The sequence below is a fragment of the Microsporum canis genome, genomic scaffold, assembly GCF_000151145.1.
Source record: "Microsporum canis CBS 113480 supercont1.9 genomic scaffold, whole genome shotgun sequence".
Classification (NCBI taxonomy): Eukaryota; Fungi; Ascomycota; class Eurotiomycetes; order Onygenales; family Arthrodermataceae; genus Microsporum; species Microsporum canis.
This window is the reverse complement of record NW_003299161.1, coordinates 443403-456934: the sequence shown is the minus strand read 5'-3', so window position 1 is coordinate 456934 and position 13532 is coordinate 443403. Positions and strand designations below refer to the sequence as shown.

General features: G+C 51.4%; 6 protein-coding genes across 6 annotated transcripts in view; 2 read left to right on the top strand and 4 right to left on the bottom strand.

The window, feature by feature from the left end:
- Positions 1-1479: 1479 nt before the first annotated feature.
- Positions 1480-1995, top strand: MCYG_08639 (uncharacterized protein; the record flags this gene model as incomplete). Its single annotated transcript, XM_002842762.1, has 2 exons — positions 1480-1607; positions 1785-1995. 2 exons carry the CDS (start codon positions 1480-1482, stop codon positions 1993-1995), a joined length of 339 nt encoding a protein of 112 aa, XP_002842808.1.
- Positions 1996-2361: 366 nt separating this feature from the next.
- MCYG_08638 (hexokinase family protein) lies at positions 2362-4356 on the bottom strand (the record flags this gene model as incomplete). Its single annotated transcript, XM_002842761.1, has 3 exons — positions 2362-3523; positions 3599-4171; positions 4280-4356. The coding sequence occupies 3 exons, from the start codon at positions 4354-4356 to the stop codon at positions 2362-2364; spliced, it is 1812 nt and encodes a 603-aa protein (XP_002842807.1).
- A 619-nt stretch (positions 4357-4975) lies between these two features.
- Positions 4976-6007, bottom strand: MCYG_08637 (conserved hypothetical protein; the record flags this gene model as incomplete). The annotated part of the gene is made up of 2 exons (XM_002842760.1): positions 4976-5150; positions 5190-6007. The coding sequence occupies 2 exons, from the start codon at positions 6005-6007 to the stop codon at positions 4976-4978; spliced, it is 993 nt and encodes a 330-aa protein (XP_002842806.1).
- An 805-nt stretch (positions 6008-6812) lies between these two features.
- On the bottom strand, positions 6813-10780 carry MCYG_08636 (checkpoint serine/threonine-protein kinase bub1; the record flags this gene model as incomplete). Its single annotated transcript, XM_002842759.1, has 4 exons — positions 6813-6872; positions 6948-9190; positions 9251-9659; positions 9782-10780. The coding sequence occupies 4 exons, from the start codon at positions 10778-10780 to the stop codon at positions 6813-6815; spliced, it is 3711 nt and encodes a 1236-aa protein (XP_002842805.1).
- A 386-nt stretch (positions 10781-11166) lies between these two features.
- Positions 11167-12875, top strand: MCYG_08635 (DNA lyase; the record flags this gene model as incomplete). The annotated part of the gene is made up of 5 exons (XM_002842758.1): positions 11167-11561; positions 11664-11700; positions 11795-11880; positions 11931-12065; positions 12122-12875. 5 exons carry the CDS (start codon positions 11167-11169, stop codon positions 12873-12875), a joined length of 1407 nt encoding a protein of 468 aa, XP_002842804.1.
- A 104-nt stretch (positions 12876-12979) lies between these two features.
- The window catches only part of MCYG_08634 (uncharacterized protein), a gene marked incomplete at both ends in the record, with an annotated part of 1086 nt that continues 533 nt past the window's right edge, over positions 12980-13532 (bottom strand). Inside the window, one exon of the mRNA XM_002842757.1 lies at positions 12980-13474. Coding sequence (XP_002842803.1) covers positions 12980-13474 — 495 coding nt within the window. The remainder of the gene's footprint in view (positions 13475-13532) is intronic.

Genomic DNA, 13532 nt, shown 5'->3' with positions numbered 1-13532 from the left:
GAGTGCTTTTAACTTGCTTGGCCATTAAGAATGGGCATCCGGGGAGGTGTTACCTGTCGATGTTAATATACATGGAATCAATGTACCGCGAAGTATCTTTACGGGCCGGGAAAATAGACTGTCTTCTGCGAGCAGAGTACATCACAAATTCAAGTTTGTTCTATTTGCAAAAATACCTAGTCATAGATTACTGACAGAAAAGGGCCCTTCATTAAAAGCAGACATAAGCCTCACGCAAGACACTTACCTACATTGACCAGGAAAGCGAGAAGAGAACGGACGGGACGCTCGCCGGACCTCGCTTAGGAAGTTGGTGGGGATACATCGCCGGTGATTGATGGGAGATGGGAAATGCATCAATTGTGCCAGCGGCGTACGTAAGTCCTCCTTCCACCTTCCCTGACGTTGCGTCCGGTCAAGAAGAACGCACCCCCCCCCCCCCCCCACGTCCGACAGGCCCTTGTGTGGCTGTTGCAATGGTATAAGGCATATCTACGTCTATGCCTGGGTCGGAAGTGCATGATAATGCTGAATCCCGTCAGGATAAAAAAAAAAAGAGGACACGGGCCTTCAGCTGCGGCGGCGGGAATGCGGCGGGACCGCAGCGGGAAGTGGAACCGTGGGGGTTATCGATAGAAGAGATTCGCGGTTCGAGGCTCGACAGCTGCAACGACGGACACCGCGTACGGGCGTGGTGCATGGAATATGCCATGGTTGGGATGGCTGCTGTGCTGTCTCTCTGTACTCCCAGACCATGTTAGACGGGTTTGAAAGATTCTGCAATTTGGCCGTGTGGGATGGTATATCTACATGGCCTGGAAATCCTCTCAATCCGCTTTGGGAAGGCCCTGCCCAAACGTCACAAAGAAGCAAAAGGACCAAGGATTGCCTCGAGGAACCCATGCCATAGCTACCTGCTCCCAAGCATTAGGGCATACATGCCGGGATATGCTGCGGTAGAGAAGATGCAGTGTTCTCGGGCGACACGGTCTTAAGTGAACGTCCTGGTATCATTCTCATGGTTTTCTCGCGCCAGTATATAGAGCTATCGGAGTCTGAGCCTGGGGCTATCGGATTCCCCAGACGTCGACATGCTCAGCCCGCAAAGTGGGTTGCATGAATGGCAATTCGGACCAAAGCTGATCCGTTTACCAGAACGACGGCATCCCTGATAGGAGATATTTTCCCAGCCAACGAGTCGAGAACCCCCCTCCCTTGGACATGCATAACGGGAGGTTATTATACGTTATCTCACGGTTCGGTTCAGGATGACCAAAATGGAGGTGGTATATTGCTTATGCAGTTGATCCGCCAATCCCGATCCGTATTCGAAGTTGGGAGTGCATTTTCATTCCACGAACATCCGGCGTATCCCTGAAAGCCTGCAGCTATAGAGCGCCCCAACGACAAACCGGAAAAGAGAGTCGCTATGCTCCGCTTATCCTCCTTCTCACCCCAACTATCGTGTGAGCATGAGGGATGGACAACTGGCACACCACCTCAGATCCCAACGGAGGATTGACAGATGAGACAGCTCAAGAGGGTATATCGACGAACCCCGGCGTTGAAGAGGCGGTTTTCCTGGCCCTTGCCGGCATCATCCATCTGTATGTAAGACACCGTCCATATATAAACCCCCGCGCCTGGAGATATCTGATTATAACGGCTGCAACGGCGGCAAACAACCGGGATCTACATATTATATGCAGCAGCCAACCCTCCTCCCCAGCGAGCGGGGGGTAGTGGAGATATCAGATTACTTAATGGAGGTATGGACATACAAGCATCGAGCAGTGTGACGGCCGAGTTAGCTATGCGACAGGGAAGAACCTTGCCGGGCAACCACAGGGGGTTCTCAGCTTGTCGGATCAGAGCATGAAATATCCCGATCCCATGCGCATTTTACCGACGGAAAAGAAGGATAGAACAGTTTCCTCATCAATTACGGCGTTGAGAGCGTCGAGAAATTCCACGTATTCGTTCAGGCGGCTCTAATCCATTGACGGGGATTCTGGCATTTGAGAGAGCGAGGGCTCCTTTTCTCGCCCGACGGCCACCACAGTTTCAGCTTGGGCAAAGAGAGGCTCAAAGAACCCAAAGAGAAACCATCTGCTCTTGGAGCCTCGAAAAAAAAAATTGATGTGAATACTGCGTTTCTATAGCTGGTTCGATGGAGAAGTGGCTGTTGATTCTGTCAACAATATTTCTCGATTGGTGACTGGGATGATGGGAGTTCATATCGATAGGAGAGCCCAATCCATGTCTAACCTCTCTCGAGGTCAATATAAATCGAAGAATATTGTTTGAAACCACCTCCTCTATCAATTCATTGTAGAGTTGACTTGATCAGAGCAAATATCTTCACGCACTCGCTATCATTCCCGCCAGAACACCGGCTCCGATGATCGATCCGTCGCTTGCCTCTCGCAAGAGAACACTTTTACCGCCTTCTTGAGGCCCAGCTCGTATTACCAGGCGGTCAATATAGCCCTGACATAACGCTTTGAAGTTGGGGTAGTGTTGGATGATGTCGCCAGTGTACGCCACGACGAGTTCTTCGGGCCCTCGCTGCCAGTTTGTAGACGAACTGAACATCGGCAGCAGCAGCGGGTTCTGATATGGCGCAGCGATAGATTGCAGCTTAGATAACGATGTACATCTTTGCGGGCACTCAAGCCGGATTTCGTGGTTGCAGGCCAGCAGGGCCACGGAGGCTGCTGCTATTAAGGCAGCGGAACGAGTCTGTACGGCTGCAGCAGTGAGCCGTAAGATACAAGCTGAGGTTGGCGTCCAAACCCATATATCCTTGACGGGAGAAACGAGTTTGCGAGTCAGTCGAGCAGCAAGTTCGCAGTCTGATCGAGAGCTGGCGATAACATCGGAGACAAAGTCAGTTGTTAGGGCGTAAGGTTTGGTGAGAGCACAAGGAAGGACAGCGGAGGAGTAGGACAGAACGGTTGTAAAGTAGTCGTAGACGATGATACGGATGAGTTCTCCAATGTATCTGCCACCGGTCATATATTCAAACGGCTGGAAGCCAGGCTTGACGGAATTGGCGTTTAACTGATCATCCCATTTCGTGTCTATTGCCAGCTCCTTTAAGGGCCCTTCGGTCCCCTGGAGCGTCCACTCGGTGCTGATAACTCCCTCGGTTGCCTCTGGGCTATATGAGTGTATCTGGCGGGCTTTTGTTTGATGGAGATCCTGCAATTTCATTGGGATGGTAGCATTGCAGCCTGTGCCAACGACGATGCCCATGGCAACTCTGGTGTTGGGCAGCGACTTGACCGAGTAGGCAAGCGAGACCAGAGTTGCGACAGTGTCGTTCGTGATGGCGACGATGTTGAGGTCTGGCAGAGAATACGTCTTGCGTCGTTTGGTATGCGGTTGCTGTACTCCCCTGTACTGTCGCCGAGAGTGACGCTCATAGCCATCCAGCACAGCTCTGCGAAGGTCAAGGTCCGATTTGATAGTAAACCCTTTGCCAATTGGCATAAGTGTTGCTTCGTCCAGCGAAGTTTGTCTGTATCCATTTGGTTTCCCTTCTTGTCAGTTCAGAAATTCTGTGCATGATATATGGGGTGGATGGCTATCGTACCTGATAGGCAGGCTGAATGAGATACCAGTCTCTATTTCACGAGGAAGAGACTGAGTGCTCGAAGAATGAGATATAAGCTCATCCGCGACGACTTCAGCTATGCAGCTCCCTATCCAGCTAAAGAGAGCTTCTTCCTTATCCTCCTTCAGGCGCTCTTCGATTCGCCATGCCTTCTCGATCGTCCTTCGCACCCTTCGATCTGATACCGCCTGAGAGACGGTTCTATCACTGTGTGAGAGAGGATGAGCTGACGAGCAGCCTAGCAGCTCAATAAATGCGACTGTTAGGTTGGTCACCCCGACATCGACGGCAAGGTAGACGCCCATCTCTCTGCCGCTGGGCAACCTGGTTACGGGGGTAGGGAAGAAATGACCATCTCCCGTCAAAGCAAGGGTACGGTAGACCTTCGACAGGCGGTACGAAAGCTCATAAAGCGTAGCATCGTCGATGGCCAGCGGTTTGAGGAATATGTCAATGGTTTGGGAACAATGCTCCTCGTCGTCAGAGGACGAAAGAGTCGACATGACAAGCTGGTTCCGACTGTAGCAGAGCTTGAAGCAGCTACCGAAGCGCCTAGCAGGATATTTCAATCAGTAACTAAAAAAGCGGTCTTTCAACGATGTAATATTAGAACAAACCAGTATGTCCATTGAGGATGTTATATCCCAATATAACAAATACAACGCCAGAACTCCCACCCAATGCAGCTTATTTTCTTCTTCTCCTTCATCTTCTCCCTCTCTCCCTCTCTGACCCATTCTCTCTCTCTCTCTTTTTTTTTGTTGTTGTATGTGATGCTACGGTGACTCCACCGTTTGCTCGCTGACTTGCATCATGAAGTCGAAGAAAAAGAAACGACCTTGGCGGTTACCAGTCCATGTTACATCTGGCAAACCTCGACGTTGCAAGGACAACAGCTAGAAAGGAAAACTCGTTTCATCCTCGGTCTGTACGAGCTGCGATTCGCTGGCTGGAGATGTCAGGGCAGCGTCTAGTGATAGCTTTCCCGTGAGAGCTTGTCTCAGATTTGTGCGTAAAAGAGGGTTGGAATATGATCATTCAGCCCTCTCGCCTTCCATTGTTGTGAAGATCAGGATGACACTTGGGCAGGCCTAGACATATCAATGCCTGTCTTTTTCCAATTTGGAATTCCGGGTGTCACTTGGGGGACTGTTTCGAGGCCTGGTCGATGAGCTGGAAAAATCACCAGGACTTTCCAGGGATATCAACTCCATATCGCGGTGTGTAGCAGTAGCATCAGCTGCAGCATCATCGTGGAGACCCATGATGGAGATCATGGCCTTCTTCAGTGCAGAGATTCGTTGGTTATATGTGCATTCCAAGTTGATATACCCACTCGAGGCCGCTGGTTGTTCATCATCGGGCTGGACCACGGATAGGTTCGATCATTTCGGAGATGCTGCGTTTCTTCGTCTTCTTCTTTGGCTGTCTATCGGTTGGCTGCTCTGTTGCAGCTCTTTTCCTCTTCCTTGGGCTGGACTGTGGTGCTGGAGCCGGAACCGGGGCCGGTATGCCGTCTGGCGGCACGAATCTAGGCTTATATGACGAATTCAATTAGACCAAACAAAACATGGTATCAGCCTTCCTGGCCTTCTCTTGTCCTGAAGAAGACTGCAAATCAAGGACAAGATGGTCGCAGCTCTCATAGGCATGAGAATCTTCTTCCGTGCAAGGGGGGAGCTCAGGACGTACATGGGCCGGTATTGGTTCTCTCTCTGCAGATAGAGCGCTCTTCTCGATCAACTCGAACATCGACGGGTCAGGGATACCGTAGAGCCTCCTACGGCGGCATTCGCTAGGGAACGTACAGTCCTGCCAGCATCCTGGAGACGGTCTGATACCCTTTTCCCGCCGGACCGCTCTCTGCCATTCGCTCATGTTCTCCCAGCCAGCGTAGTCAAATGAAGACCCGCACGGAGTTCCCAGCTTCTTCTCTCCCTGGGTCTGCCTCTTCTTGCGTTCCCAGTGTCTGCTGCCTTGGGCAAGGCCGTAGCAGTAGTAGTGTCCGTCTGCCAGGCATCGGTTCGTCACCCCGAGGGCGTAGTAACTGTGACACTTGTGGCATCTCCATGCCCATGGCGGCGGAATATCAGGCCGTGGAGGCAACACAGCAGCTCTCTCTTCTTCTTCTTCTTCTTCTTCTTTATTCTCGACTTCTATTTCATCTTCCCTGGCACCTCGCTGCTTGTCTCCCTGGTCTCCACTGTCCTTGTCCTGCCCTATTGCTCTGCCAGCATCCCGGTCTTCGATGCCCAGAGTCGAAGGTCTGGGTACATCTACTGTTGACGAGCTGTCCGTAGACCATAGCTCAGGCTCAACAGCCAAAGGAGACAGCTCCTTTTCTGCAGCAAGTTGGGCAGATGTAGGTATCTCTTCTCCTACCGTCATCCTCGAAGCTGCAACCATTCAGCGTTTATAATGGTATCTCGATATCAACTCAAGGCTCGCATCAAGTGGAATAAACATAAACAGAATAAAATTCATCAGACAGAGAAGGGAGAAGAGAGATCCTCCTAACTATATAGCAGGCGCAAACAAAAAAGCAGCCAAAGGTTAAGGTAAAGCAAGTTCTCAGCATGAAGAAGAGAAAAGAAAAAGATAAACATATAAGAGCCCGCCGGATGAAGAACTTGTTACGAAGACAGAAAGCAGGAAGATGCCTTTTCCAAGTGAAGACTCGACAGCGATGTTCAATAGCATTCAATATCAAAGAACGCTTGCTAGGGCTTTGTCCTCGTTTGCTACTTGGTATACTTGGTTTATCAAGAGAGATCAGGATGCCTCTAAGGTTGGGATAGCATAGCAAATCAGGAGAAGCAACCCTAGAGATATACAAGTAGACAAATAGAAGAATAGAAGAGACATTATGAATTATGTTGCGTATCTCGGAATAAACGTCAATGTTGATATACTCTGGCCAAAAACTCCATGGTGCATCCTCGCTCCATATCACCTAGAAGAAACTCGAGAATTAATACATGGTAGGCAGAGAAAGGAGGAAAAAGGGGAGAATAGAATCAGCATCCACGGGGGTATATCAGTAAGTAGTCGTTAGGAGTAACCGTCATCGCCCATAATAACTGTCGCGTCATGAACCATGAAACCCGTCAACATCAGCCATCAAAACACCAGGCCAAAAAAAGAGAAAGAGAGAAAAAAAATATGTAGGTGAAATGAAAAAGTCCAGCCCAAATTAAGCATCGCGTTTCCCTCGTTTGCGCGCAATAAGCTGCTCCAAGTTATCAAGGTGATTCTGCAGCCCCTTGCGGCCGGCGTTGGCAACCAGCCAGGCCTCCATCTTCTCCCGCACCAGCCTCATGGAGTTGACGACTGGGAACGCAGGCTGCTCGTCGGTAGCCTCGGTATCAGGCGAAGCAGTCTCTCGTGCGTTGCGTTCAATTTCCGCCCACTTGGGGCTCAAGGGGTTAAGAAGTAAATCGAATACGTCAGCCCAGATCTCACGTTCCCAGTACCTCTTGAGGGATTCCTTGATTCTGTAGGTCTTCTGCGCTCCCAGACCATGGCCGTTTCCAACAATGCTGGGAGATCCGGGCCCATTGCTAGTTCTCTCCGTCACTTGAGACACCTCCATATACTTGCCGAAAAGCATGATGTATATCGTTCCCGCCAGGCCGTACAGATCTACCTGGTACGTCCAAGGTCGGCACTCACGCATTTCAGCGCACTCGTGCTGTCCAACTTTCCAATCAGCGACGAACTGGACCTCTGGCTTGAAGACACGCATGTCGATACCCCGGCCAAAGTCAATCAGTGTCAGGCCTTTGTTTTTCCATCCGTATAGTCCAGACGGAGAGTATTCGACGTTTCCGTCCTCAGGGCGGACGCCATCATCGTCATCAAGGAGCGAGCCACTTCGAGGTGAAGGAATTGCCGTTGCAGAGGTAGACTCGGTCAGCCGAACCAGGCAGTTGTCTGCCTTTATATCACCGTGGAGAATCCCACAGGAATGGAGAGCTTCCACTGTACGGAACAATTCTACTGCAAAGAACATGATCACCACTTCCTCGAGCCCCTGGTCGGACGGGGCCACCCCACCAGCGGACTCGGTTCTGATGTTAATGAGGTCAAGCAATGTGCCCTGGTTCAGATAGTCTTCGACGAGAATCGATTCGTCCTTGAAGAGGTGCATTTCATGACATTGTACAATGCTATCCTTCGCCCGTCGATAATGAGAGGAATTCTCGATGCGGTTTCTGGCTGTCTGGAGCATGTAGAACTCCCAGGCAGACGGCGGGTCAGACTCAACCTTGAGAGCTTCCAGGGGCTTTCGCTCAATATCTCTGAGGACTGACCTGTTCCCACAGGCCCAACTGGAGCTTTTGTTAGGTGGTAGATTTTCTTGTTCAGAGTCAGAAAAGGTATCCGGGGAATCGACGCTTTCTGCCAGATAAACGGGAGCAAAGCCACCTTCTCCAAGCTCCCTCTTTACCGCATAGCTCCTGGAAGCTCCTGAAAGGCAGATGATTGGTGGTATTGTGAACTGCTTCTCGCCTCCATTGGCTTTGGATGGCTTTGCCAATGTTTTGAGATACTTCTTTATCTCGGCGGCATTCCCACCTACTTGAGCAGTATGGTCATGATAGCCAGGATACGCTCGCAGAGGAGGGTGTATGCTGTTAATGATCCTCTCCCTCACAGCAAATTCGATGGGATTGCACTGCGCGTCCTCTATGATCACACGAGGTAGAGCCATGCCACGCTTAAGCGAGTTTCTCGGAGACTTGAACTTTCCAGCCATTTTGCTCGGAGATCCGTCGCCAATGGTATAGTCAAAGTCCGTATCGCCCTGGTCTGCGAATTTACCAAATGGGCTCTCCAAAAGGAGATCGTCAATTTCCGGGACTGCAGGAGTTTTCGCCGATACCACGAATTTAGACCCCTTGGAAGGTGTTTTCGCACTCATGTAGTGTTTGCTCTTGAACACAGTCGAAGCGAGAGAAGTTTCAGTGTGTTCGACGATTGGTGTCATAAAAGGGAGTCGATTTTGGGCGGCTACAAAAGCATCTCGATACGGGCCCCTGGGAGGATTATAGTCCTCTGGTGGGACAAGGACAAAGTTTTCATCCTGGTGAGCGATGCGATCCCCTTGCCGAGGAGTAGGAAGTGTTCCTAACGCATCATGACTCTCGCCGTCCTCTTCATCAGTTGGTGTTATTGTTCCCGGCTTTGGTATGTGCTGTTCAGGAGAAAATTCAGTCCATTCGCTGACACTAGTATAATCCCCTTCTGTTTGGTCCCCTAACCCATCAGCTCCAACGCTAGCTCTGGTTGCTTCAAAAGCACTGGTCTCCTCATCTCCAAATTCACTGCCTGGAGCAGATATGCCACCTGTAGCAGTGCTTTCTCCCGCGCTGGCACAGTCATCGTCTTCATAATCACTTCCATAGACACTGTCTAGGTCCTTGGCAAGCTGAAGTTCAGATTTCAATGGCTGGTTGAATATACCATATATTTCATCTGTGGCTGCCTTAGTGTGGAATGTCATTGTTGGTTCAGTGGACCCTCTCTTTTTTATCCTTGGTCCCGTAGGTGAATCAAGATTTGTTTTGACTATAGTTCATGTTAGTGGTCTACTATAGAACAAATAAACTGCTGGAACTGGTACCCTACCTATCTGGGTTTCTGCTTTTACTTCTTTAACCTTGAGCTTCTTGACTCTTGCGGCTTTGTGGTCACGGACAGTCTCATCATGAATCTGTAGTTTCTCCTGCAGAGCCACAGATAGATGTTTGTCTGAGCCATAGTCATTTTCATTCATATGCGGGTCTTTGCCTGAGACTTCATTCTGTGGTATCTCTCTCAACGGTGCTTTTCTTTGTCTGGCCCAATCTTTACTCATCCAGCCACGACTGGCTGCCCTGAGCTCGTCAAGACTCATCTCAAGGGCGGGGTTGTTTGGATCTGGATATATGGCTTCAAGGTTAACGACAACACGTTCAATTTTTCCGGTTCGGGGGTCGACTCTTTCTTTATTATTATTGATTGCTTGCATTGGTTTTGATCTATGTTGTGACGATGACTGAATTTATAAACAAAACAGAAAGCCGAAAAGACGTTTATGCCAGCAATTAGTCCTATGACCGTAAATATAAACATCATATATCAAAAGGGTTGAAAAGGAAAGTCAAATTTTGAGCTCACCTCATCTTTAAATACGGCCATTTTCTGGGTTGCTGCAGGCTTCTTCCCGGCCTTCAAAGTCTGCCCAGCCCACGGCGTCGGCTCGATCGTGTTTTCTTTCCTACGGTCCTTTAGTGATCCGATGCTGTCCCATCCTTTCGTGCCTGGACCAGAGCTCGTCTTCAGGGCGTCATCTCCCGCATTTGCATCAGAGAATATCGCCATTTTTGGCTTACCACTGCGGGTAGCCTTTCCGCCTCCACCTCGACCCGCAGGCGCAGCTTGAGGGTCCTGACTCGCTGCGGATGATGCAAAGGGGTCGAACTTGGCTGCCAGAGCTGGCCGTACGGTGGGGAGTGCAGGAGACGAGGGACCACCTGAACCGCTTGGTCTCTGCTCCATCCGCTTCTGAAACTCCCCAAACTTTCTAAAGAGTCGTTCGATCGGCCTGGCTTCCTTCTCGATGCCCATCTTATATACTTCTTCGGCCTGTGACACCCTCCCGTCTCGCTCCAACCATGAAGCAAACTCCTCATAAAAGAGTGCCAGGTGCGCGCCAACACCATGCCGTGCTAAAAAGGCAAACGTCTCTCTGGGAGAGTCTGAGAAGAGCTGTATATAATGTAGCCAGAGCCGCAGATATCGTGGATCATTCTTGTAGTGGGCTGAGCTTAAAAATGCGTTTGTTGCGCGTTCTAGTAATGGGAGCAAGCCCGACTGCGGAGTTGCTTGCGCAGATGGATATGCGTCCAGCGTCCATTTCACATATCTGTCGTATATATCGAGAGGATCGTCTGATTCTGCAATGGACTCCAGTTCAGCCTCGTATTCACGCCGAACCGCATCGTTCAGTGTCCTTGTTTCGTCCAATCCTGGTGATCCAGCGCCCTGGTTTAACGGTCGAGGGGAGAACACTGCTGCCAGCGCCTTTGCCGACCTCCCACTGGGCAGCGACTGGATATTCTCTTTCTGCGTCTCGATGAGATCAAAGTCGACAAGGTCGTTGGCCGGTCGTGCCATCTCGATAAAACCGTGGCTGTTGTGCTGGAATCAGGCGTAGAGACGGATCAAACGATCGTGACAGTCACAAACAGGCTTCCTTTTGTCCTCATTCAAGGGCTCTCCGTCCGATAACAGCGTCTAAACGCCTTTTAATCCTGAAGTCGATGTTTTTTTTTATTTCTCCTTTTTTTTGCTTCCTTTTGATGAAAAGTCGCGGTTGGCCGGGGAACATGTCACGTGATATCAGATATCAAAACGACGCTCGCGAAGAGACCGAAAGCAAAGTCGAGCATGAACGTTCGAAGAAGACATTCTGGTGCCGGTGAGGTGTTCTGAGGGTGCTGATACCTTGTCCTGATAGCAACATTGCCCCCGCTGGCTGTGGGAAAAGAAACCCTCTGACGATGCCGTCCACCCGGTCAACACGGAGGAATCCTGAGGTCAAGACTACCTCGACAGCGGCGGATGATACCCAACAGACAGCAAAGTCAGGAAGAAAAAGAGGGCCAGGTGTGAATCAAGCCTCGCCGGCCAAGAGGCCAAAGAAGGACTCCAACAACCCGCAAATACGGTCTGAGGCTGAAGGAGACTCTAAAGATACAGACACCTCAGCCCAGAACAAAGTATCAAAGAGCGGGAAAGAAGGCAGGGTAGAAAAGATCAAGCCTGAAGACGAGCAGGAGGAGGAAGAAGCAGAGGCCGTGATCACGAAAGATACAGCCCAGAGCAGACGAAAGACCAAGGAAGATACATCCGCAGAGATGGCACCCCTAGCATCCCGAGCTACCGGGCTTCGGATGTTCGTGGGAGCTCATGTTAGTGCGGCAAAAGGTGTGTTCAAGAGTCCTTGGGGGAAGCATTCACCCTGTTGGTTATCTAGGCTAAGATGAATATGCCATAGGCGTCCAGAACTCCATTCCAAACAGCATTCACATCGGGTGAGTATACCACTTCAATCGTTAGTGTACTCCTAAACAGTTGCTGACTATCTCTCCCAGTGGAAATGCTTTTGCACTATTTTTAAAGTCCCAGAGGAAGTGGGATAATCCTCCGCTCCAGGAAGAGCACAGAGACCGGTTCAGGAGAGCATGTATCGACAACAACTACGATGCTGCAAAGTATGTCCCCAGCTACCCTTCTGTTTGGGGCTCAAGAACTAAACCGTCAGACACATCCTGCCGCATGGCTCGTACCTTGTGAATCTAGCCCAGGAGGATCCAGCCAAGGCGAAAGTAGCGTATGACTCGTTTTTAGACGACCTGCGCCGCTGTGAGGCCCTTGGTATCAAGCTATACAACTTCCAGTAAGCTGCTTTTCCTTGGCCTGGCCGCCTGTGACGGTAGCCTAACTTCATCCTAGTCCAGGGGCAACGAATAAGACGTCCCTTGAGTCTTCGCTCTCTCGCCTAGCCAAAGCTCTCATATCCGCTCTTGACGCGACAGAGACGGTCATCCCGGTGCTCGAGACAATGTGTGGCCACGGCACCACCATTGGCGGCCCACTGTCTCACTTCCGCGATCTGTTCGCCCTGATTCCGGAGTCGTACCATCCTCGACTCGGCGTCTGCGTCGACACATGCCACAGCTTCGCTGCAGGGTACGACCTGCGCACCCCCGCTGGCTGGGAAAGGTTCATGACGGAGTTTGACGAAACCGTTGGCCTTAGGTTCTTGCGGGCGTGGCATTTGAACGATTCGAAAACGCCCCTGGGCAGCAAGCGAGACCTCCATGCCAACATCGGCACAGGATTCCTGGGACTGAGGGCATTCCACAACCTGATGAACGACAAGAGGGTGGAAGGGATGCCCATGGTCTTGGAGACCCCGATCGACCGGCCTGTGGAAGGTCCAGGGGGAAGTGCCAAAGGCAAGAAGACGGTTGAAGATAAGTCTGTCTGGGCCGCGGAGATAAAGCTGCTGGAGAGTCTTATCGGCATGGATCCCGAGGGCGAAGAGTTCCTTGCCCTGGAGGCTAGGCTGGCGGCTGAAGGGGAGGAAGAGCGAGCAAAACATCAAGCCATGTTTGACAAGGCCAAAGAGAAGGCCGGCCCGAGCAAGGACATCCGATCCATGTTCCGCAAGGCCTCAAAGGAGGATGGCAGCGGACATGAGTGATGGATTGGGGAATACTGGTTTAGCCCTGCTACTTGCTCCGGTTTATAGCCTACAAAGTTGATATAGAGGTCTCCAAATGTATGAGTTATATGTTATATGCTGCTTTATATCAACGAGATCCTTTTCACCTCATCTTCTCTTCCATCCGCCGCCTCGCCGTCCATTACACCGTGTACATACGACTCCCCGATGAACTTGTACTGTAGGCCTACCGTCTTCCTCAGCACAAAGGCCGCCCCGGCCCCGGGCAAGACCCATACCTCGTCGCCCTCCGCCATGCCGGCAGGCCCCAGGCCCAGAAAGCGATCCCTCGTCACGAACAGCCGCCGTCTGCCTACTGTGCTCTGCAGGGCCCCGACCAGGCTGCCCCCCTGGCCGAGCAGCGCCGAAAGGCCCACGGACGGGTCCTCCTTCTTGGCCGCCAGCCTCTCCTCCAGGTCGAGCAGCGAGCTGATGGACGGTACGGAGCAGGCTCCCGCGGGCTCTGTCAGCGCCAGGACATGGGCCTTTAAGAGGGTGTATACCAGGCTCTGGGTGTCCGGGGAGCTGAGGTTCCGCGACGGGTCTCCAAACTCGCACTCGAGGTCCGCCCGCTCGAGCTGGGCCAGCGGCGGCGCAGAGAAGATGTCGAGCACCCGTTCGACGCCGTGTCCCGTG